This window comes from Triplophysa dalaica, chromosome 5 (genome assembly GCF_015846415.1).
Source record: "Triplophysa dalaica isolate WHDGS20190420 chromosome 5, ASM1584641v1, whole genome shotgun sequence".
NCBI classification, from domain to species: Eukaryota; Metazoa; Chordata; class Actinopteri; order Cypriniformes; family Nemacheilidae; genus Triplophysa; species Triplophysa dalaica.
Window position 1 is genome coordinate 437,244 of NC_079546.1, and position 21,408 is coordinate 458,651.

Here is a 21,408-nt window from a genome sequence, read left to right on the forward strand (position 1 = left end):
TTTTGCAAATGTTTTATGTTGGGAGGGGGGCCAACTTCACGCAGGTTCAATTCAGTATTGAGAGGAATTAAGTTTTGCCTTTTGGTTCAGCCCTTCACTACGTTCCCATTTATTTTGTGGCCCTTTGGGATTAATTGCACACCCTGAATTAACTGAATATTTGAAATAATGTCAAGAATAAAAACAATGTATCCTATAAATTATTATAATAATGTGAATCTTATGACAGTTTCAAATGTTTTGCCATTTTTTCTATCAAAAGTGTTGATAAAACACAGGGCAGAAGGAATTGCATGTCCACACACTACAATAGTTATCAACTTTCAATTGGAATAAAAAAAAAAGATTAAATTTAAAGTATTTAAATATTTAATTATTCTAAATTCAGACCCAAAAACCTTGATGCATTTCCTAAATGTCAACGCTAGATGGCGCTGCTGATACGTCAATGAAAACCAGCTGCAATTCAGAGGCGTGTGTGCAACCTTAAACCAACATAACACTTACACATATTCCCTAAGATGCCCAATAGCAGATCCACATATAAAAGCACATTTAATAATAAATAAAAGGGTACTCACCCTAAGCCGTTGCTTTCCAAACCGGAAGTCAGCAACGAGCTCCTGTAGACACTTCCGCTCTGTACAAAGAGAAAAGATAAAAAGCTCTTTCCTCCATCCTGGTATTTGACTTCATCCTGGTCACTGTGAAGTCCCCGTACCCAAAACAGGAAGTAAGTACCAAAATCAAACCTAAAATTCACTTTCGATCACTCCTGTGCGCGGGGCGCGAGCGACTTAAAGTCGTTTTATCCTTTAAATGCACAAAATAAATCATCAACATCGAAAACATGCCGTCGAGATATCACGGTTTCGTGTTGAATACGAACATGGCGTCGATATTTCTGATCGGATTCTATTAAACGAGCATAAGAAAGACTTGACGTTACTGTAAAAACATGATCGGAAGGAAATATTGCTGTTATTTATTTATCACTTGTTACCGGATATTCATCTGTGTGTTTGAGCTGCTTCATGTGTGTGAATGTGATGTATGGACTCATGGTGAAATAAATGAATGGAACAGCGACGGATGACTGCAAACTGCCTCAATTATTTAGTTAAATTTATGATAAATATGCAACACAATGTACACCAGTCTGTTTTGTATTCAATTAATATTCAATGAACCAGTGCATTTATTCTTTGTTATTGCGGTGTTATGAACAATAGAAAAACAGTTCAGTCAACAACTCTGCAATACTTTATAACATGTATGTATGTATGTATATTATACTCAACATTACAGAAATATCCTCTCACTTTAAAGTGCCTTTACATCCAGAAAACATAACAAATGTGTTAATATTTATGTGAAATTTAGGCATAGGCCGGTATGGGATTTTGACGGTATAACAACATTAACTCAACATATCGCGGTTGCAGCTTTAAAATGTGTTATTTTAAATGTCTGAGTAAAAAACATTGAACACAATTTGGGGAACCTTAGTAAACATGATGCGTATGTCAGGATAAATCTGTGCTTCCCCAACATTTTAAAAGCAGGGCATCCCTCTGTAATTTAGTCTTGTTTTAAATGCTATTCAACATTATTTAAACTTGCATCCATTCATATAAAAATATATGTATATATGAGCAAAGAACTGATTAAGCGTAAACAAAACATCACAGAACCTGATGGATTCCTGCACAGCTCATACCTTAGGAACGGTATAACAGAAACCTTTAGTGACTTTAAAACCGCTTCGACCCAAACCGTGGTTTACCTTGAAACTGGTCTTCGGCCCATGCCTGGTGAACATCAAATATTCAAGAACTTAACCCATACGTTTTACAGACATGTGACCGAGTAAAGTGCCTATGAATGTTTAGAGATGTCACCCCACTTCTCTACATTCCTGGATGTTTATGTGTGAATCAGCTCAGAAATCGTTTAAAAACCAGTTTGTTTGTGTGTTTGCTTTACCTGTAGACTGACTATGAACAAAGGAGATGTCCCAGCCACTGTGACCCTTGAATCAGTCAATTCCGTCACGTTCACTCAGGACACCGATGGAAACATAATCCTACACTGCCCTCAAAATGGCGAGACATCTCTGCTCTCTCATCATACTTTATGACTGTTTCTTATTTGTGTGCGTATCAAATGTGTGTTAATGTAAATCTGGTTGTTGTATTGTAGATGAGGAGGACTTGGGTTCAGACGAACCGGTTCACAAACGACTGCGCTTGTCCAGTGAGGACGGTGAAGACCCTCATGATTCTACCTCAGCAGAGTACGCTGTCGTCACCTTACCTAGTGAGTGAAGCACAAAATAGTTGTGTGTAATTGTCTTTGCATATGAAACTGGGTTAAGAGAAAGAATGGAGCTCACATAATGCACATCGATTACTTATCTAGTTTGTGATGATTTTAGTTACGGAAGGCGATGAAAGTTTTGAGGTGACGATGACTGCAACAGAGATGAGAGAAGGAGAGCTGGAAACCCAAGATCCGTCTCAAACACAGGTACACGTTCAGCTTCTGGGTTTCTTGTATCTCTATTTTTGGAAATGATATGTTTATGATACCTGCTTGTCTTATACCGGTGATGTTGATATGTTTGTTTGTCAACAGCAGAAGGTTTCTCCCGTTGTTAAGAAGACTGAAGATGTGTCGGCCGTCAGTCAAGCCTGGTTCACCACGAAAGAAGATAAAGACACGCTGGTCAACAAGGGTACGTTTGACCTCTCACACGTGTGAATTGTTGTACGCATGATAGACAGACAAGATACATGATCTAATAGAAGTTCTTACACAGGTCACAAATGGAAACAGGGCATGTGGTCAAAGGAGGAGATCGATATCCTGATGAGTAACATCGAGCGTTACGTGAAGGTGAGCCTGTTTGCTGGGTAGTTCACTTTCAAAATAAATGTTGATGATCATTTACTCATCCAAGATGTTTATGTGTTTGTTCCTTTAGTGGTAAGGAAATTAAGGTTTTTGATGAAAAAGTTCCAGGAATTTTCTCCATATAGTGACTTCAATGGACTCCAAACGCTGGAAACTACAAAATCCTGGAATGTTTCATCAAAAACCTTCATTTCTTTTCCACTAAAGAAACAAATACATACCCCCATCTCAACCAAGATGTTTGAGTAAATGATCATCAACATTTATTTGTGTATAATCAACATTATTCAAGTGAACTACTCCTTTAAGATGCAGTCTTGTTAATCTTCCATCTGTCCAAACTCAGAACCGGGGGATCCAGGACCCTGCAGAGATCATCTTTGAGATGCCAAAAGAAGAGCGAAAAGATTTTTACCGCAGTATAGCGTGGGGTTTAAACCGACCGCTGTTTGCAGTATACAGACGTGTACTGCGGATGTACGATAACCGGAACCACGTAGGCAAGTAAGGACACGGATGTTCACTGACTCACACAGACTCGTATATACACCCTGATGCCTGCTGTAATATTGGATGTGTTGTTCTCTTGTTGTTCAGATACACAGATGAGGAGATCAATAAACTAAAAGAGTAAGTGGAGCCAAGAATCCCACAATGTTTGATGGGAGTTTAAGTTGCATTCATTCGTTCCATGTGTTGTGATAACAGGCTAAGGGAGAAACACGGGAACGACTGGGCTACCATCGGGGCGGCGCTCGGTCGCAGCGCATCTTCTGTTAAGGACCGGTGTCGACTCATGAAGGACACATGCAACACTGGTGAGCCATTCTGAATTTCACCACATTGATCCTGCGGTTATGAGCAATAAATACTGACGTATCATTGAGAACTGTGCAACCTAGCACAACGCTTACGTTTTCATGAACGTGCCCATGATTCAGGAAAATGGACAGAAGAGGAGGAGAGAAAGTTGGCAGAAGTGGTCCATGAGTTGACTGGCACAGAGGCAGGTGATGTCGTTACTCAGGGCGTCTCCTGGGCGACGGTGGCAGAACTAGTTGGCACACGCTCGGAGAAACAGTGCCGCTCTAAGTGGCTCAACTACCTTAACTGGAAGCAAAGCGGCGGAACAGAATGGAGCAAAGAAAACGACATCAATCTCGTCCACAGGTGCGTGAGGTCACAGCCTCCATCCCTTACATAGAGACGTTTATATGGAATTTTCATCGATAATGAATCATTATTGTGTATTTACATGCAGAATAGCAGAGCTGGAGGTGGAGGATGAGAACGACATAAACTGGGATACGTTGGCTGGCGGATGGAGCAGCGTGCGCTCGCCTCAGTGGCTGCGCAGCAAATGGTGGACCATCAAAAGACAAGTAGCCAATCACAAGGAGCTTCCCTTTCCATGTAAGCCAATGAGAAATTTCCTTATTTAGGTATTCATCTTGTCAGACTGAATTCTTGAAGTGAATTCTTGTCTGTTCTTGTGTTTCTAGTCTTGTTGAAAGGGTTGCAGGATGTTGTGGAGGCCCCGCCGTCTACGAAGGTCGTGGTGGTCACTTCTCGGTCAGCCAATGCGTCGCCCAGCCCGGTTACTGCGCTTCAGATCCCTGTTCAGATTCCAGTGCAGATCACGCATGTCTGTGAGTCTGTGAGATTACAAACATGTATTTAGCTGAACTTGAAATGATAAAGCGGTCACATTACCGATTCAATGCATGTCTTCATCCCCAGCTTCGACAGATGGCGTGAGTGGAACTTCAGACAGCGAAACCATCACATTGAATTCTGGAGCTTTACAGACGTTTGAATTACTGCCTGTGAGTATTGCAGCTTGATATTATTTTGGTCAAAAGACATGTTTTATAAATAAATGGATTCATTTCCTCTTTTAGTCATTTCACCTGCAGCCCACTGGCACACCTGGAACCTATTACCTCCAAACGGGAACCAATCAGAGCCTTCCACTCACACTGTCAGCCAATCCCACAGTCACGCTCACAGCTGCGGCCTCTCCATCTTCCCCAGACCAGATTATCTTGCACAGTCTCACAGTAAATCTGTTTGTTTGCAGTAGCACAAAACATGCAAAATTCAGCCTTATTCTTGTTCTTCTATTTTAACTTCTTTTACCAACACTTGCATCTTCAAGGGGGATGCCGAAAACATGACCGTTCAGATGTCCCATCCTGGCATCATCATCCAGACAGTGACCTCAGAAGACCTCTCCGAGCTGGAAGCAGAGCAGGAGCTGATGAAGGAACATCCTCCTGAAGAACAAAACAACTGCGGGGAAGAGGAACATGGTGAACAGAGTTCAGAGGATGTACATGATGGAGGAAAGGTATTATCTTCAAAAGATTTTATGGTGTGTTTGCTCATCTGCTTTTCTTAATCATTGTCCTTTTTCGTAGACGCTGATCTCCTGTGAGGTAAAGGAAACCGAGAATTCTGGGATTTGTGGTGGAGCCGTACTTATGGTTCCGTCTCCAAGCTGCTTCATTCCGTCTAATGAAGATATCGGCAGCGATTCAGTCCTGCCCCTTGGAACGTTAACGGGTACGGAGTGCCTTGATTGTTTTTTATTAAAGTCACTTGAAAAGAGACGAGATTTAAAATGCGTTACGTAACGGATTGTTTGTGTTTCCATGTAGATCCCATTTTGGAGAACCAAGAAGAGGGATCAGACTGAAGGCTGTTGCAGTAGTAAGCGAGATGCTCAGACTTCGGAAGCGGGACATCCAACACTGTTGAATGACAAATCAAAACAAGACAAACACAGAATGCTGTACACATATGTTACAAATAAATCTGTAAGACTTGTGTTGAGTTGTTACCCAAGTTCCATTGAAGTTTGATAGGTCTGAATGAGAAGAGTAGAATGCTTATGATAGAAAGATGTGTAGCATCCTCAGTGAGATGAAACACAGGATCACGAGTATAAAACATGCTTGCATCAAACACAGTATTTATATAACCTATGTACGTTTTTGAGCCTCATTCATGTCTCAATGCAGAGACTTTTACTATGTTACACTTATTTTTAACATTTTTTTTTAAATATGAAATGCCCTACGTTAAAATATTTTTGTGTGTTTCTAGACTTGACCGTTTTTATAGCCTACTTTTCTGCCGCAAAACTTGATCATGTATTATGTAAAGCCGCACTGTTGATAATAATGTTAAAGTACAATTCCAAACGGCTACTATAGACTGGCTATAATTTATCAAAGGGTTTAATGATCCATCTAATCTGTGTGTTAGTGCCTCTGTGTTTATTTATTGAATAAACAAAATGTCACGACTTGCATGCGTGTGCTTTTTTACAAAGAGAGGTAACGTATCGGCAGTAATATGATGCATTGCTGCAGGGATCGTAGGATTATAGTAGCTCAGAGATTAAGGAACGGGGCTTTGGATGTGAATGTTGTTGGTTAAATCCATGATTAATTCATCACTGAAAGTTACCTTGAGGACTCTCACCCAAGAGCAAGAGACTGAACTAGACATTTTAAAGAAAATTGTTTTATTTGGGCAAGTTTTTTTGCAGCACTTTTTTATTTAGTGTTCATCAACATACATTCATAGGAATCAACCTCTGCATAAATCAATTTCAAATGACCTGAATGATTTCCACAAAACCTTCACCTTTCAATCAACAAAAGATATTTAGTCACTCCCTTTATGTAATAACAAATTTTCACAAAAACAAAATTCAGTGCTTTATGAAAACATTTACAGAACTGATTATATCTGTGAGGTTTACCATTAAAAAAGGAAGTCAAACTTTTAAATCACTCAAATACATTATATTAAGAAGAAATTCTTATGAAATTTGTATTCTTAAAGCTGATGATTGCATTTGATAAACAGATATATCTGCAGAGAGGAAATACAAAAAGCTTTTTGTAAAATACCATAAGAAAAACCCCAGACATGTTTCCTTTAATATATCTCAATTTGATAAAATTCAGAGTTTCAGAAGAGATCTCAAAGTCTCAAACAGAGCTCAGATTGACCCAAATTTCAATCAAAAGTCAATATTATTAGATTTCAATTTGAACTCAAATGTTTCTCATTAACTTTACCAGATTATTATATCAATCTAAAGACATATATCTTAATGTATTCTAACAATTGTCTCATCTGTTTAATATCGCCTAAGCAATTTAAGGAGTGAGATCTGAGAGTTGAAACACAAACACAACTGAGAACTCTCAATCCTTTTCTTTTGAAATCCTTTCCTTTGTCTCCTAAAGTTAACACCCGAATCCAACTTTAATAAACCTAATTGAGATTAAATATGAACAGGATTCTGGTTATTTTATGAAACATGCAAAAAAAATCAAACCTCGTGAAGGGTCTGTTGTAGGTCTGCAAAATGTAGAGGTCCAAAAAAGCTTGCAGGATGTTTAGATCGGCATGAACATGAAATGGGCTTTTTGGTTTTTGCTCCTGGTCACACCTCTGCTTAATGAACTAATGAGTTACATCAGGTGTGTTTGATAAGGAAGTTCTGGAGGCATCAGAATCTGAGGACAAAAAAACATCTATAGCCCCAGTTTCATAGCCTTAGTTAATTTAGGCTATTTTAGTTGCTTTTTTTTAAATGTCTTAGAAACAACATTACAGATGTTCATCTTGAGACAAAACAATGGCACTGAAATATTTGAAGATATGTAAGGGCAATATATTTTCAGTTAAGACGGCTCAAAATTCCTTAAGCCTGGTCTGTGAAACCCTAGAGACACCGCTCCATCGCTGTGTGCTATAACAAATGCAAAAAACATGAACGCATAACAGTTATGTATTTATTCATTACATAAAATTCCCATGATTAATGGCAGATGACCATAAGTGTAAAGTTTGTCACCATATCAAGTGAACAGTGATTTAGAAAAGGAAGAAAAAAGCAGCGATGACTTAATGTCTTTAATCAAGTGCTCTGATTCAAGATTGCTTATCTTGTTGTATAAATACAAAAGGAAATGTCTCATTTGGGAATGTACTACAGGTGTGTCGTGTACAAATATAAAAGCATTCTGCATCACACTGGCATGGCTTATTTCAAGAGGTCTTGGAATTAAATTGTCATATAGGTTTGTGAGCTGTGTACAGCATTTCGGGTACAAAAAAGTGTGCATGACATCCCAGAGTGCTACTGATCATGAACATATTTGCATCTAGAAATACTTTTAGTCCAATGACATGACTCCCAAAGGCAGACTGGCCCAGCCCACATTACGGGGCTTGTATGAATTCTCCTGATTCAAAGACTCACGTGAGCTTATGTGCGGTTCAAAGAGCCCACATAATGGACATTCATGTGATTGGGACGGTTCCCATGGAAACAGTTTTATAAGGCATTGCTCTGTTTGTCACGTCCCACGTCATGAAAGTACAAGTTGGCACAAATGCACAGGAGAACGATGGAACACAGCATATAGTAGATCAAGTTGCGAAACTTGGGCTCCAAATCTCCTTGCCTATACCAATATATCTGAGAGAGAGAGAAACAGAAGACTGATGTGTTTGTGATTTAATTTGTTTAGATCAGGAAATGCATGACAAGACAGTCTGATGCAGTTATTATCAATGATACGGTGAGGAAATGCTTTTGTGTAACGTATCTCAGACTTACCAGCACCAACACTGAGCCGCAGACTAACATGATACAGACGGCAAAGAAAATATTCAACGGCTTAGGAGGCAGTGAGGGGAAGACAAATGAGCTAATAATGGTCACCTGAAACAGAAAGTGAGAATTTAGCATCGTGCCAAACCAACAATATCAACAGAACACCAACTGCTCTTTCTTGTTAAAACTTACGAGAACGAGTAAAGATGTCAGTCCACCGATGACTAAATTAATGATTCTGTCCTGAAAGAGACAAGATAAACACTTATAAGTGATTTGACAGGTACCTCGAGAAAGTGTATATAGCATGCTTTCATGAATCATGACATGAAAAATGTATTAAAGTAAAGTGTTACCCTGGCCGATGTCTCGCCAAACAGAGGCCTGTTGTCCATACCACTGGTTCCATAGGTGCGTGTCGTAAAGTCATCCATGGCAAGAGCACTACATAACCCTTTCCAGATATCTTTTACCAGCAGCGTCTCTTCTTCAGTGGAGGTTGACAATGCATGCTCCCCCCTCTCTTATTAAGGTTTCCTCTTCACGGCAAAGGATCGTTTTGGTTGGGTTCCCTTAGCACATATCAGCTACACAGTTTAAAAATGAACAACCATATGTTTATGAAAGGTGTGTGATTAACTGATTAGAACACATTTGTCGTGCACTTTTGTTCCTCTTCCAAGGAATCAAAGACCCCAGATTGCACTGGTTTCAGAGTAACCAAACAAGTCAGTCTTTCTAAAAACCAGCCTAGGGGCTTTTGAGCTTTTGCGGTGCGATTCATGAAATCGCACATGCACAGCCTTTCAAAAAAATGTGACCGGTCATGTGGGGTGTTGATCTTGCCGTCCGTGCATGAAAATGTTTTGCACAAATGTGGCTTGTGTAGACTTTAGTGAACCACATACATAAACACAAATAATCACTTAATCAAACTCAAACAACGCTTCAAAAATGTATTTGGAGAGAAAAATAGTCAAATCCATAAATGATGTTGTGTTGTGTACACTAACAAATTACCTTGAGATTTAAGATGACTCTTCATCCTTCTCATGAATAAAAATGTCTGGTGAGTCGTGTCAGCGGATGGAAGACCAGGAGCACCTCCAGACTCTGTAACTGTGTTAGTAACCATAGATCAGCATTAGTGTCTGATAGAACTTTCTTGCACTTTTTAGTATTGATCGCTCAAATCTAAATGGATCTAATGGCTTCTTTAAAAACGTGAGGCGGCTTAATGGTCAGGTCTCACTATTACAGACCTAACACACCTTTAGACGACAAAAGAGAATGTTCATCTTAACAGTCCAGTAAATAACTTTAATAATTTGACAGTCACTGCTTCTGCATGGTACTTGCATATCTTATAACTGACTGACCAATAAACTATTAATAAAACATGCGGATTTAAGGTCAATAATATACGAATACTGATTCTCTAACTTGCAAACAAAAATGTAATGTTAAATATGAGCAATCAGTTAGTTCCTGTTGAATAAATATAAGCCATCAAACAGCTAACAGGCTAAAGTTATCAAAAACAAACTACAAAAACAAAAGTGTTAGAGTTGAATAAACAGTTATATGTAACATACCTTGATGTGACACACACGTTGGGGTTTATTGGTCACACGGGGGTATTTTCTGACGAGAGTATTATCCGCATGACATCCCAAGAGCAGCAGAGCGCCGTAAAGACGACTAGCCGCTTGAAACCGGAAGTGGCGTCATCTTAAAGGGCCATACGGTTTGTTTATAATGACCTTATTTTTGGTGTGTATAGATATATACCAGGGTTGTCACGGCACCATAAACATGTCTTACGATACTATACCATCTGAAGTATCTCGATACCAAGTAGTATCACGATGCTGTGCCATATAATTCAAATCTATACAAAAAAACACAGATTTAGATTAAACATTTTGTATTTATTATATTAAACTGTATTATGCTTTGCACTAGAACATGTTGTTGTATTAACTGTAGTAAATTGTAGCAAATACTGTAGTATACTTAAATAATAAGACTCAAAAACACTAGTATCTATGAGTTTTAGTAGTTTACTGTAGTAAATACTAAAGTACACTAGATCATTTTTCACTTAGCAACTAATGTAAATGTTGGACAAATTTAATTGATACAGCGGTCTTTATAAAGGGAAATATAGGGCTTACTTTAAATGCAGAACTAAAACGGCCAGTAGGTGGCGTCTATTTTCCACTGAGTTAGTGAATCATTAAACCAACTCGTTCAAATCGCACATTTGAATCATTAACTCGTCCGAGACATTCAAACACACATTCATTTAGGAGATAAACACCGCACAAAGGCAGATGTAAGTGTTCAAATGAATATCAATGCGCATATGCAACATGAACTACGGTAATACGATGCTACCGTTTCAAAAATAGAGGCATCGCGGGTATTTTGAAGCTTTAGCATCGTGATGCTACCGTATCACCGGTACACCGTGCAACCCTCATATATATACTAATAAAGCATGAATCAAACCATAAAAACGTGCAAGTGATAGGGGCATATTTATTATTACGTATTTTCACAAAACAAGACAAACATAAATCTTATTGGTTTTCTTTACCCTACAATAAACGTTTTTAAAATAATAAAAATAACAAAAAGCAGCTTTGCTCACAAACACATGGACATACATTTGAATTCCTAGATGCAATAAACAAATAAATAACATACACATCTGTTTTATTTGTTTTTACTGTTATTCACACATTAAATACGTGGCTAGAGGGTTGCATTTGACCTTTAAACATTGACCATGAAATGGTTTGTTTACATGAAAATGTTTATTCGGGTTGAATTGTACAGTGGATGAAGACTTTGACATCTGTGCTTTAAAAAAATCATGGAAAAGTGCTGGTTGAGTTTGGGCCATCAGTACACATAAACCTTTACTTTATGGACCTCTCTATCTTCACACTCTCTCTTTCTGTTGTAGTAGTAGAATGTGTTATCTCGACGTTGAAGCTTCTTCACAAACCCAGTGTCTGGCCATCTGTCAATCTGGGGAAACAGGAAATCAGTTATTTATTTTCAGTTTGTGCAAATATAATGAAGTATTATTAATTGTGGAATTGAAAGTAAGTTACCAATCAGGAAATGTTAGAGATACACATAAAAAGAGATAAGAAGCATAGCATAATGCTCCACTGTATTAAATATACTGTATGTTGTAGTGAATCACTCTGAAGAAGTATGACAACTGTGTCATGCCATTTTAGGCATTATCTAATTTAAGAGAGTTTGTTAATGTTAGTAATGGAAGCAAAGCTATTATTTAGTGGCAAATGTTGAAGAGAAACAGTGTACCTCGACTTGTTTAATTTGCCTGTATTCCAGTTCATCTCTGTATCCAGCTTGCTGGAATCTGTACAGGTTCTCAACCTCACCTGTCCATTGCTTTGCTCGGCTCATGGACTTCGGTCTGGCGTTAGTATCCATCATAACAGAGGATATCTTCTGTATATTAAAACAAGACCAATTTCACAGTGTTATTCAGTGTTTTTACAACACGTCCCATTTTTTGCAATAGTCAAATCAACAGTTCTGAAGGACAAACAGCAGAGTAGTTTAGAAAAAGTGTAGATTTACAGGACAGCTAATCTGATCTCATTTGCGTAGAAGAGGCTTTGCATTCGATTCCTGATTTAAACACTACGTCTTACGTTAATTGTCATTAAAAACATGTACAAATGTATTATTAGTAATGTCTTATACAAACTTTTGACGTAAGTGATAACAGCAGAATCGTTCGTTCAATAAGCTACTGTAGGCTGCTTATCATCGTTCCTAAGCAACCCTGACGAAAACAAGTAGTGCTGGCCAATAGAAATCTTACTCGAGGAAACCGTTTGGTTGGCCAACCAGAACCATTCCCGGAAATCAACTGGTGCATAGTAAATTTAGCCTTACACATAAGATTCAAACAAAAATCGTGAAATTATTATTTTATTTGAATTCCCCCATTTAAGAGTATAACGTATATCACGTTTTGCACTTTTATGTGCATTTGATATTTTATAAAAGCAATGTTTTCTAGTCCAACAGATGTCGCTGTATTTACAGATGTTGATCTCAGTCGTGTTGTCATACCTATGTGATGTCAAGAAGAGCAGATGCATGTGTTCTCCATCATAAGTTCAGTGAACTAAGACTGCGGGGTCGTGTGGGTTTATGTGTCTTTGAGCCTAAACTTCAACATGAGCTCTTTTGCCGGACGCATGAAGGAGTATCCCACCATCTCACTGGACCGATTTGACAGAGAGAATTTACACGCAAGAGCTTATTTTCTCTCTCACTGCCACAAAGGTAAATGAAAATATGGAGTTCGACACCATTGCTTTCCTAATTCGAAGTTTGTTTGGCATAATTGTTGTTTTTGTAACAGATCATATGAAAGGATTGAAAGGACCTTTGCTTAAGAGAAAGCTAAAGTTCAGGTGAAGTTCAAAGTTCCTCGATAACATTTTAACAATTAATTTGTTGTCGTACATTTGACATGTGAAACTTTACCATCCGTTAGTTTGACTGTCAAGCTGTACTGCTCATTTGTGACAAAGGAGCTCCTGCTTAGTAACCCAAGATATGGATTCTGGGAAGATCACATTGTAAGTATTTTTCTCCGCCTGCCACATTTCCATCATTGTTTTGTCTAACAGTTGGACAGAATGATGCTGCTTTTAAAAGCTTTTAATTCTGACATGGAATAATATCAGGTCGCCCTGGAACTGGACAGTCCCACTCACATATGTCTCATCGACGAAACCACTGGAGAGGTGAGCCTTTACATTCTTGTTTATTCTGTGTTAATAAATTGAATCACAAAGAAGATCCAGTGTTGTTCATCTTAAATTGTTATTTTTTTAGTCTGAAGATGTTGTTGTCACATTGCTCACTGCTGGACACTGTCCAGGATCAGTTATGTGGGTATCTTTGAATTTTTATGTTTCTGAGAATACAAACTTTACAGTTCTTGATAAGTTTCATACGATGTCATTCAATCTTGAGGTAGGTTTCTCTTTGAGGGTTCTCGGGGTACAGTTTTGTACACCGGAGACTTCAGACTGGCTGTTGGAGATGCTGCCAGAATGGAACAGCTGCACTCTGGAGACAGGTGAGCATCACACAAGTCTTTTACATTTACTTCTTCCTTTTGACAGACGGAACACTTTTTAGTGCACTTAAAAAAGAAATTTGTCATTTCAGAGTAAAAGACATTCAGAGTGTGTATCTTGATAGTACATTTTTTAACTCAAAGTACCATCAGATACCTAGTAGGGTAAGAATCAACACTCACTTCATTTATTGTACTACATTACATACTTGTTGTGACAATGTCCTTCTCAATCACATATCTCACTGTTTCAGGAGGCTTGTTTGACCGGTATTACGCAGCTGGTGCGAGACTGGATTTGTCGGAGTCCGTATCACGTAGTTTGGTTGAATTGTAAAGCAGCGTATGGTTATGAATATCTCTTCACCAACCTGGGACAGGAGTTCAGTTCACCGGTCAGAGATTTCTACAGATTCTGCACCCGTTTTACTTTTGTGTTGACAACTTTTAACAAATTTCCTATTACAGATACATGTCAACAACTTGGACATGTTCAAGAAAATGCCTGAAATTCTGTGTCACATGACTACCAACCGTTCAACACAGATCCATGCTTGCAGGCACCCTAAGGCAGGCTTAACATCTTTGCACAATGATGTCTTATGATTCGTCTCAAATTGAATAAGGGCTTGTAAACTGAGATCAGAACTGTGGTTCTTTGACAGGATGAGATGTTTTTCAGGGCCAGCAGGTTACCGTGTGGCTCCACGGCTCCTGACGGCACTCCGCTGAACATCATCAGCATCAAACCCTCCACGATATGGTTTGGAGAACGGTCCAAAAAGACTTCAGTCGTTGTCAAGTGAGTCTTAATCACAATAAGTCTTTCATGAAATGAAAGAAAAATTTTTGGTACGTTCTAAGATTGTTACTTTGGTTTCAGGATGGGCAGCAGCTCTTACAGAGCGTGTTTTTCCTTTCATTCTTCTTACTCCGAGGTGAGAATCGTCCTGCTGTGAAAAAAGCAGAATATTGCATAAGGCCCGCTCTTAACGTTTTCCTACATCTGCGATTTTACTTCCTCTATCTAGGTCAAGGACTTCCTCTCTTACATTTGTCCTGTAAACATCTATCCTAATGTCATTCCCTTGGGACAAACGGTCGAGGACGTTGTAGAGCTGTAAGGATTGCTTATCTCACTTACTGTACATCTACTAAATACTTACTGTAAAATAACCTTATTTTATTTCAGGTTGAAGCCACTGTGTAGAAGCTCTGAAGGAGAGGACGTTGTCTACAAGCCGCTGGGAACACTCAAAAGAACCAGAAAGGGGTGCACGTCAGAAGGTATAAATCGTAAGTATGAAAAGCATGCTTGTTTACAGTCTTCTCTAAGCAATTTTTCTCCCCCACAGGCTCAGACAGTGATGGGGACCTGTTTGATGGGGTTGCCACGGCGCCAAGGAGGCGGAAGATGTCAGTGACTGATGCAACCAAGGTTGGCGTTTACACACAGCCTCACAGCCCTAAAAAAGATTCCCCTGATAAGGACCAAATGAATATCCTCCCAGAGCCCCGCCCCTCCACACAGCCTTCAAATTACATTGACTGCACAGAATCAAACGATGATGATGATGAGGACGATGACGAGGACGAGCTTTCAAACATCATGCCTCACCCATCAGGTGCTGCTTCACCCTGCACAGAAATGCCATGCCCGCCACCCACATCCAATTCAGACACAACCCCGTCCGAGATGGCACCGCCCCGCTGGGAAAACTTCTTCAGGGCTGACCCAGTGTTGACCGATGAGAGCGAGCTGGATAACAGTCAGAACAGTCAAACTCAATCCACTGAAAACACAAGGTCTCAGTCACCGGAGCTGTTTCTTGAAGATGAGGATGACGGCTGTCACATGACCTCCTCACAGTCCACTCATATATCAGATGAAGTCACAGACAGCTTAAGTCAAATAGATACAGTTCTTGTACAAGTGGATGAAAGTAAGGCTGTTACTAGCGACCAAGAGCCCAATGGGCTGTTTCAGGACGGTACCCGTATACCCGATGAGGTGGCGTCAGATGGGATGGATTGTTGTAACGTCAAAGCCACCGAGCAGAAATCAGACTCGCAGGTATCATCAGATTTTGAGCTTCCACCAACACCTGGTTCTAAAGTCCCGGAGCCAGAGGAGCTGAAAGAGCTGTACAGGAAGTTGGCAGCAGGGCAGGAAGTTGTAAAAAGAAAGATATTTTGATGTTACGTCAGACTTAATTTTCTTATCAGTTTTTACATTAAAATGGAAAACAATAAAGTCTTGAAACAAATTGATCACCTTTTTACTGTACTTAGATTGTGTGCGAGTCTGCAGTGAAATAAATCCATTCGTTGCATTAACAACACAAAATAAGTAGGGCTGTCAAACCATTCATCGCATCCAGAAAAAAAAGTTTGTGTTTACATATAATATGTCTATGTACGTTGCATATAGATTTTTTTTATTTTTAAATACAAAAACACAAATACATGTCCATGTATGTGTGTGTTTATGAATAGAAAATTATACTGCACAGAAGATAGGTTAATATTTTGTAAAAACAAACTTTTATTCTGGATGTGATTAATCGTTAATTGCAACGAATAAACAAACGCTGAAATGACGCAAACACAGCACAAGCATTTGTACTCAAAGTTTATTGCGTGATACTTTCACTTGACAAAATGGGGAACAGCTTTTGCACCTGCTCAGTGTGTGACTGCACCAGATAAAACTACAACGCACGAGATTACATCAGCAAGCCACATATATGTATACTCACACATATAATCTCATATGGGAAACCATCCGCTCTACCTTCACCTGCCGTCTCCTCCAGGACAGGTCTTGACTGATCTGTTTAGTGTAACGGCATCATTCATTTTGTTGAATTTTGCACATCACATCTATCAATACTATTGACTTGTGATTCAAACAATGCTGGGATGCAGGTAATACAAAGGCACATAGTATTGACATAACTTTGCAAACAAAATACATCAGTAATAGGGACTATACCATTCACTTCAAAGAAAGTTAAAAAAACGCAGACTCTATAAATATTAACTTGCATGTCATTCCAAATTCATATGCTGTTATGGATATTTGTAGATTGTCTGTGAACAATGATTTCAGTTTCTCATAAAAAGCTTTTGCTTTGCCTGTAGAATATTTGAATTCTAGAAACCAAGTCCCATCGTTTTTAGTTTTTTACTTTTGTATAAAAAAAGTACAGGTAAGGCTGTTTGGAATGACAGCAGAATTGGTAAATGATACTTCAAACTGTTCCTTTAAAACATAACTTATTGAGAGGACTTGTTTGGTGGACCTAGAGAGATTTAAAGCACCTTCACAGAAAAACCTCAAACCTCATGACATGCAGGTGTTTGGGTTACAGTAAGGAATCGAGATGGAAACATAATTCAAGGTTATGATGCAGCAGCAGCCGTTTCTATGGTGATGGCCTCTGATCTGCCACTGCTCTGCTCTGTGCATGTCACATGCAGTGAACCATCCCTGAAATTAAAGAGTTTAGACAAATTCAATTCTAACTGAATATCATTAAATATTGTTATAAATTGGATCGTTCACCCAAAAATTAACCTCAACCTCAAGTGGTACCAAACCTGTATACATGTCTTTGTTCTGATGAACACAAAGGAAGATATTTGGAAGAATGTTAGCCACTGAGATTTCTGGGGAAAAATTGACTTGTCAAATGCACCCCAGAATGGTTTGCTTTCTTAAATTCGTTAGATAACAGAACAAAATAATATATATATATATACAATGCTTCTCTCTACTATTGTAGAATATGGTGCCCCATTCTTCCAAACATCTTCCATTATGTTCAAGCAATCAAAGTTTGCAACAATTTGAGGGTGAGTAAATGATAACAGAATTGTAATTCTTGGCTAAACTATCCCTTTAAATGCAAGTTCAACAGCATTATTAAAACCTCATAATGGCATTATGTTTTTATCACCTCTTCATAGTTAGAACGGTGACGATGTCGTGCACGTCCTCTTTCGGTTCCAGGTCTCTAAGTACAATCTAGAAAAATAAAACAATCGATACAACTGAAATATTCATAAATGAACTTAAGATCAGCCTAAACGTCATCTAATATCTCGGTGTTCTGGAATGCTTGATTTTAAATAACAAAAACAAAATGTTGAAATAGTAAAACATCTTCAGGGTGATCCAAAACCAAATTCACAACAGATTTAGTTTACAGTTATTTCCAGCTGACCGTATGTTATCCCTTATTTACTTTTAGATTTATACAGAAATGTCTCTTAAAAGAGGTGTGACCTGTGCGATGGCTCGCTGCGCCTGGTACAGCTCCAGACTCACTGACGACAGGCTGCCAGGACCCTGTAGAGAGTGATGGCGGCGGGCGGGGAGAGGTGTGCCAGATGGAAACAAAATCGTGAAAACCTCCGTGCCCGAGTCATCCACCTCCTGTAAAAGACGAAGACAGAAATCGACTGATTCAGAACCCCATCTACTGATTGATAAACTAAATATAGCTTCAGAACACAAGCGCTTTCGATCGCCTCGCTGTACCCACCTTAACGGTGATGTCGCTGGCACAGCAGTCTACAGTGATGGAATCTTCCCCGAGCGCCATGCTCTCTTTTCCCACCAGGATGCCCGCCTGCATGGCAGCGCCCACCGGAATGACTTCATCTGGAGGGATGGAGTTCAACAGCTCCACGTCTGGGAACAGATCTCTGATCATCTGTTGCAACTTGGGAATGCGAGCCGAGCCTCCACACAAGACAACCTTAGACATGATCTGAATTAGTTAAATCTCCATTTAAAGTTTTCATGTTAAAACCTGGATTCATCTCATTCTTATGATGCGTTCACACCAGACACAGTGAAACCTAAAGCGCAAGTGATTTACATGTTAGGTGATTTATTCACGCAAGTCACGTCTGGTGTGAACGCTCAGTTACACAGCTGGGTCTGAATTAATTGGCGTGTAGGGTTCAAACATAAACGTCTGCCTCCCCAACAATATGTTGTTTTACCTTGTTGATGTCTGAGGTGGACAGGTTTACTTGCTCCAGGAGTTTTTTGACCGGCTGAATGCTCTTGTTAAAGAGGCTGGTGCAGATCAGCTCAAACCGGGCTCTATGGACACAACCAACCATCACATTGTGAGATAAGCAATACGTATTTTTCCCTCATCTGTAAGTCACTTTGGATAAAAGCGTCTGCTAAATGACTCAATTTTTATTTACTCTATAATATTGATTCAACTGAAGACGCATCTTCATCAGCTCACCTGGACACATTGCACTCAAAGTCCATGCCATCGTACAGTGAGTCTACAAAGCAGTTGGCACTGCCCAGGGTAGACAGTGTGTGCTTGGCCAGATCAGCACCGTTCATGAGCTTTAGCATCGCTCTGGGGTTATCAGTCACATCCAGCTTGTAAGTCCTGCAGACACACAAAAGGAAAAACTCTAAATAAAACAGCACAATAAATACCAAACCTGCATAAAAGTACACTTGAGATCTACTGACTTTTTGAACTCCGCAGCAAGATGTTTAGCGAGCTCATGCGTGAAGCTCTCGCCTCCCGTGCAGTGGTCTGTTTGTGTCGCCATGACGCGGTACATTCCGCTGTTTACCTCCAGGATGGTGACACTCAGCGACGTGCCTCCAAGTTTGTACACAAGGACGTGACTGTGGTTTAAAAGTGTAGTAATCAAATGACATTTCCAAGACTTCATCCAAAAGAAACTCTTCATCTCAGATATGCAGACATTTCTTGGCTGTACCTTTTTCCCAGCTGGGAGTCCTGCCCAACTCCATATGCCAAGAGGGCAGCGGAAGGTTCGTGAATCAGCCTGAGAACATTGAACCCGGCACTATCTGCAGCTTGCCTACAATACAACATCATCATTCGAATACAATTGTGCTCCAGCAAAACGAAACACCATTACTTCACATGAAGTCGTATACCTGAGTGCCTTTTTCTGCATTTCTCCAAACTCAAACGGCACCGTAATGACGGCGTCGTTCACATCTGAACCCAAGGCTGACTGTGCCGTCTCTGCCGAGAACATGAACATTATAACCAGCCGACACTAAACATGTTCACTATGAGAGGATGTGGTGTGCAAGCATTCGGAAAAGTGTACCTTTCATTTTGTGGAAGATTAATTTTGCTACATCTTCAGGCGACACATACTTCGTCGTCTCTCCTGTGTCGATTTCATACTTGGGTAGGTCACCTTTGCTGACAACCTGATGTAATATAGAAAAATATACAATCATGCAAGACACATCATTCTATGACTTAAAGGATTTAAATGTTTCGAGGCGGGTGGTTTCATCCACCTTAATGCAGGTCTAGCCGTGGATTATCCAAGTTAAAGCTTTTATTGATGTTTACAGTGTCATTTTAGATCAAACAGGTGAAAATACAGTTATTTTGTTCAGTTCATTTTATATGTAATAAAACTGACTGGAGCTACCCGTGCGTTACAGGCTTTTAATGCACACATTCCAGCCAATCAGAATCCAGTATTCAAACTGACCATGCTATAATACATAAACAAAACCGATTGATGAACTCACAATGCACTTGCTTTCTTCTCTGTGTGTCTGAGCTTCTGGGTCATCGTATCTGAAATCAAAAGGACAAAACTTTAAAACCATTAAACAAAACTAAACTCAAGAAACTTGAACGACAACTTTTATCCTTCATATTTAAAGCTTTACATCATTATACATTGCAAAGCTTAGATTAATGCAGTGTGTAAATATGAAAATAGCTTTTAAAACTACTAAAATACACCGTTTGAGACGGAGAACATACCGTCTGCCCAGGATCTGCTTCACTTTGACAACAGTATTGGTGGCATTTCGTATTCTGCCCTGCTTAGCAGCAATTCCAACTATCTATAACACAAAGGAATCAGAAAACAAACCATTAAATGAAATGCAACATGACATTTATACTATATTTATGACATGTATAACATGACATCTATGTTTCATTCATCAAAACACTGAAAATGAGATGTGAATGTATTACAGTCACTGTGTTGCTATATCTCAGAACATACACACAGATTGTAGATGCATTTGAAAGAACCAGACTGTGAGTACAACATCTCTGAAGTTAATGTTCTTGAGTAAATCACCTGTTCATTTTCTCTGTATGCCACCACAGCCGGTGTGACCCTGTCTCCGGCATCATTAGCAACAACATCTGCTCGCCCATCCTGCAGTAAAAAGTTTAACAATGTTTATCAAATATCAATATTCATAAACCAGAGAGAGCTTGGCTAAGCTATATTCATTCCCCATAAACACCGTCAACACGGCCGAATACGCTAAAACACGTCAGATATTTGCTTAGTCTAGCTCCACATACGTTTTTATCTTGCGATATAATGTTTTATTCTCATGACAAATTTACCTTAAATACGGCAACGCAGGCACATGTGTACCCAAAGTGCACACCGATGGCAGCCATGCTTCCGAATATTCCAGCCGGAAGCCGGTACTCGTATGGAAATGAGAAAGGGTGGGGTCATGAGTGCAGTCGAATCACAGGCGAGTCGCTTGAGTTTTGAACCAATCGCAGGTTCGCTATGCTTTCCCCAGCACAAGCGTAAGCGTATAGTTAGAGCTCTTTGACTAAGGCCGCACCCCCAGCAAACGACAGCGTGGTGTGTGCTGGGTATTGAAGTCCAC

At 39.4% G+C, this 21,408-nt stretch overlaps 5 protein-coding genes across 7 annotated transcripts; 2 read left to right on the forward strand and 3 right to left on the reverse strand.

Moving 5' to 3' along the window:
- The first annotated feature begins 594 nt into the window (after nucleotides 1–594).
- Nucleotides 595–6,226, forward strand: dmtf1 (cyclin D binding myb-like transcription factor 1). 2 transcript variants are annotated; one of them, XM_056749229.1, is made up of 17 exons: nucleotides 595–733; nucleotides 1,993–2,105; nucleotides 2,203–2,319; nucleotides 2,438–2,529; nucleotides 2,638–2,737; nucleotides 2,822–2,898; nucleotides 3,263–3,420; nucleotides 3,514–3,546; nucleotides 3,625–3,734; nucleotides 3,858–4,086; nucleotides 4,178–4,329; nucleotides 4,419–4,565; nucleotides 4,657–4,742; nucleotides 4,818–4,976; nucleotides 5,075–5,266; nucleotides 5,337–5,481; nucleotides 5,577–6,226. In XM_056749229.1, the coding sequence occupies exons 2-17, from the start codon at nucleotides 2,000–2,002 to the stop codon at nucleotides 5,612–5,614; spliced, it is 1,941 nt and encodes a 646-aa protein (XP_056605207.1). In that variant the 5' UTR covers nucleotides 595–733; nucleotides 1,993–1,999; the 3' UTR covers nucleotides 5,615–6,226. The 2 variants fall into 2 exon arrangements, with proteins under 2 accessions (XP_056605207.1, XP_056605208.1); XM_056749230.1 differs by having other exon boundaries at nucleotides 2,641–2,737.
- Nucleotides 6,227–7,713: 1,487 nt separating this feature from the next.
- Nucleotides 7,714–10,276, reverse strand: tmem243b (transmembrane protein 243, mitochondrial b). Of its 2 annotated transcripts, none has more exons than XM_056748444.1 (6): nucleotides 10,156–10,276; nucleotides 9,581–9,679; nucleotides 8,917–9,132; nucleotides 8,753–8,803; nucleotides 8,564–8,668; nucleotides 7,714–8,422 (listed from the first exon to the last, which is right to left on the reverse strand). In XM_056748444.1, exons 3-6 carry the CDS (start codon nucleotides 8,992–8,994, stop codon nucleotides 8,279–8,281), a joined length of 378 nt encoding a protein of 125 aa, XP_056604422.1. In that variant the 5' UTR covers nucleotides 8,995–9,132; nucleotides 9,581–9,679; nucleotides 10,156–10,276; the 3' UTR covers nucleotides 7,714–8,278. The 2 variants fall into 2 exon arrangements, with proteins under 2 accessions (XP_056604422.1, XP_056604420.1); XM_056748442.1 differs by having other exon boundaries at nucleotides 8,917–9,147.
- Nucleotides 10,277–11,087: 811 nt separating this feature from the next.
- meig1 (meiosis/spermiogenesis associated 1) lies at nucleotides 11,088–12,053 on the reverse strand. The gene is made up of 2 exons (XM_056749369.1): nucleotides 11,906–12,053; nucleotides 11,088–11,599 (listed from the first exon to the last, which is right to left on the reverse strand). The coding sequence occupies exons 1-2, from the start codon at nucleotides 12,038–12,040 to the stop codon at nucleotides 11,471–11,473; spliced, it is 264 nt and encodes an 87-aa protein (XP_056605347.1). The 5' UTR covers nucleotides 12,041–12,053; the 3' UTR covers nucleotides 11,088–11,470.
- Nucleotides 12,054–12,498: 445 nt separating this feature from the next.
- dclre1c (DNA cross-link repair 1C, PSO2 homolog (S. cerevisiae)) lies at nucleotides 12,499–15,966 on the forward strand. The gene is made up of 14 exons (XM_056749368.1): nucleotides 12,499–12,904; nucleotides 12,984–13,035; nucleotides 13,119–13,203; nucleotides 13,312–13,371; nucleotides 13,463–13,518; nucleotides 13,608–13,709; nucleotides 13,802–13,874; nucleotides 13,964–14,104; nucleotides 14,178–14,279; nucleotides 14,375–14,511; nucleotides 14,593–14,647; nucleotides 14,741–14,829; nucleotides 14,902–14,996; nucleotides 15,065–15,966. The coding sequence occupies exons 1-14, from the start codon at nucleotides 12,796–12,798 to the stop codon at nucleotides 15,904–15,906; spliced, it is 1,998 nt and encodes a 665-aa protein (XP_056605346.1). The 5' UTR covers nucleotides 12,499–12,795; the 3' UTR covers nucleotides 15,907–15,966.
- Nucleotides 15,967–16,324: 358 nt separating this feature from the next.
- On the reverse strand, nucleotides 16,325–21,326 carry hspa14 (heat shock protein 14). The gene is made up of 14 exons (XM_056747920.1): nucleotides 21,131–21,326; nucleotides 20,853–20,933; nucleotides 20,525–20,607; nucleotides 20,284–20,332; nucleotides 19,845–19,950; nucleotides 19,666–19,756; nucleotides 19,482–19,586; nucleotides 19,225–19,386; nucleotides 18,983–19,138; nucleotides 18,726–18,828; nucleotides 18,260–18,475; nucleotides 18,001–18,150; nucleotides 17,672–17,739; nucleotides 16,325–17,202 (listed from the first exon to the last, which is right to left on the reverse strand). The coding sequence occupies exons 1-14, from the start codon at nucleotides 21,185–21,187 to the stop codon at nucleotides 17,115–17,117; spliced, it is 1,515 nt and encodes a 504-aa protein (XP_056603898.1). The 5' UTR covers nucleotides 21,188–21,326; the 3' UTR covers nucleotides 16,325–17,114.
- Nucleotides 21,327–21,408: the final 82 nt, after the last annotated feature.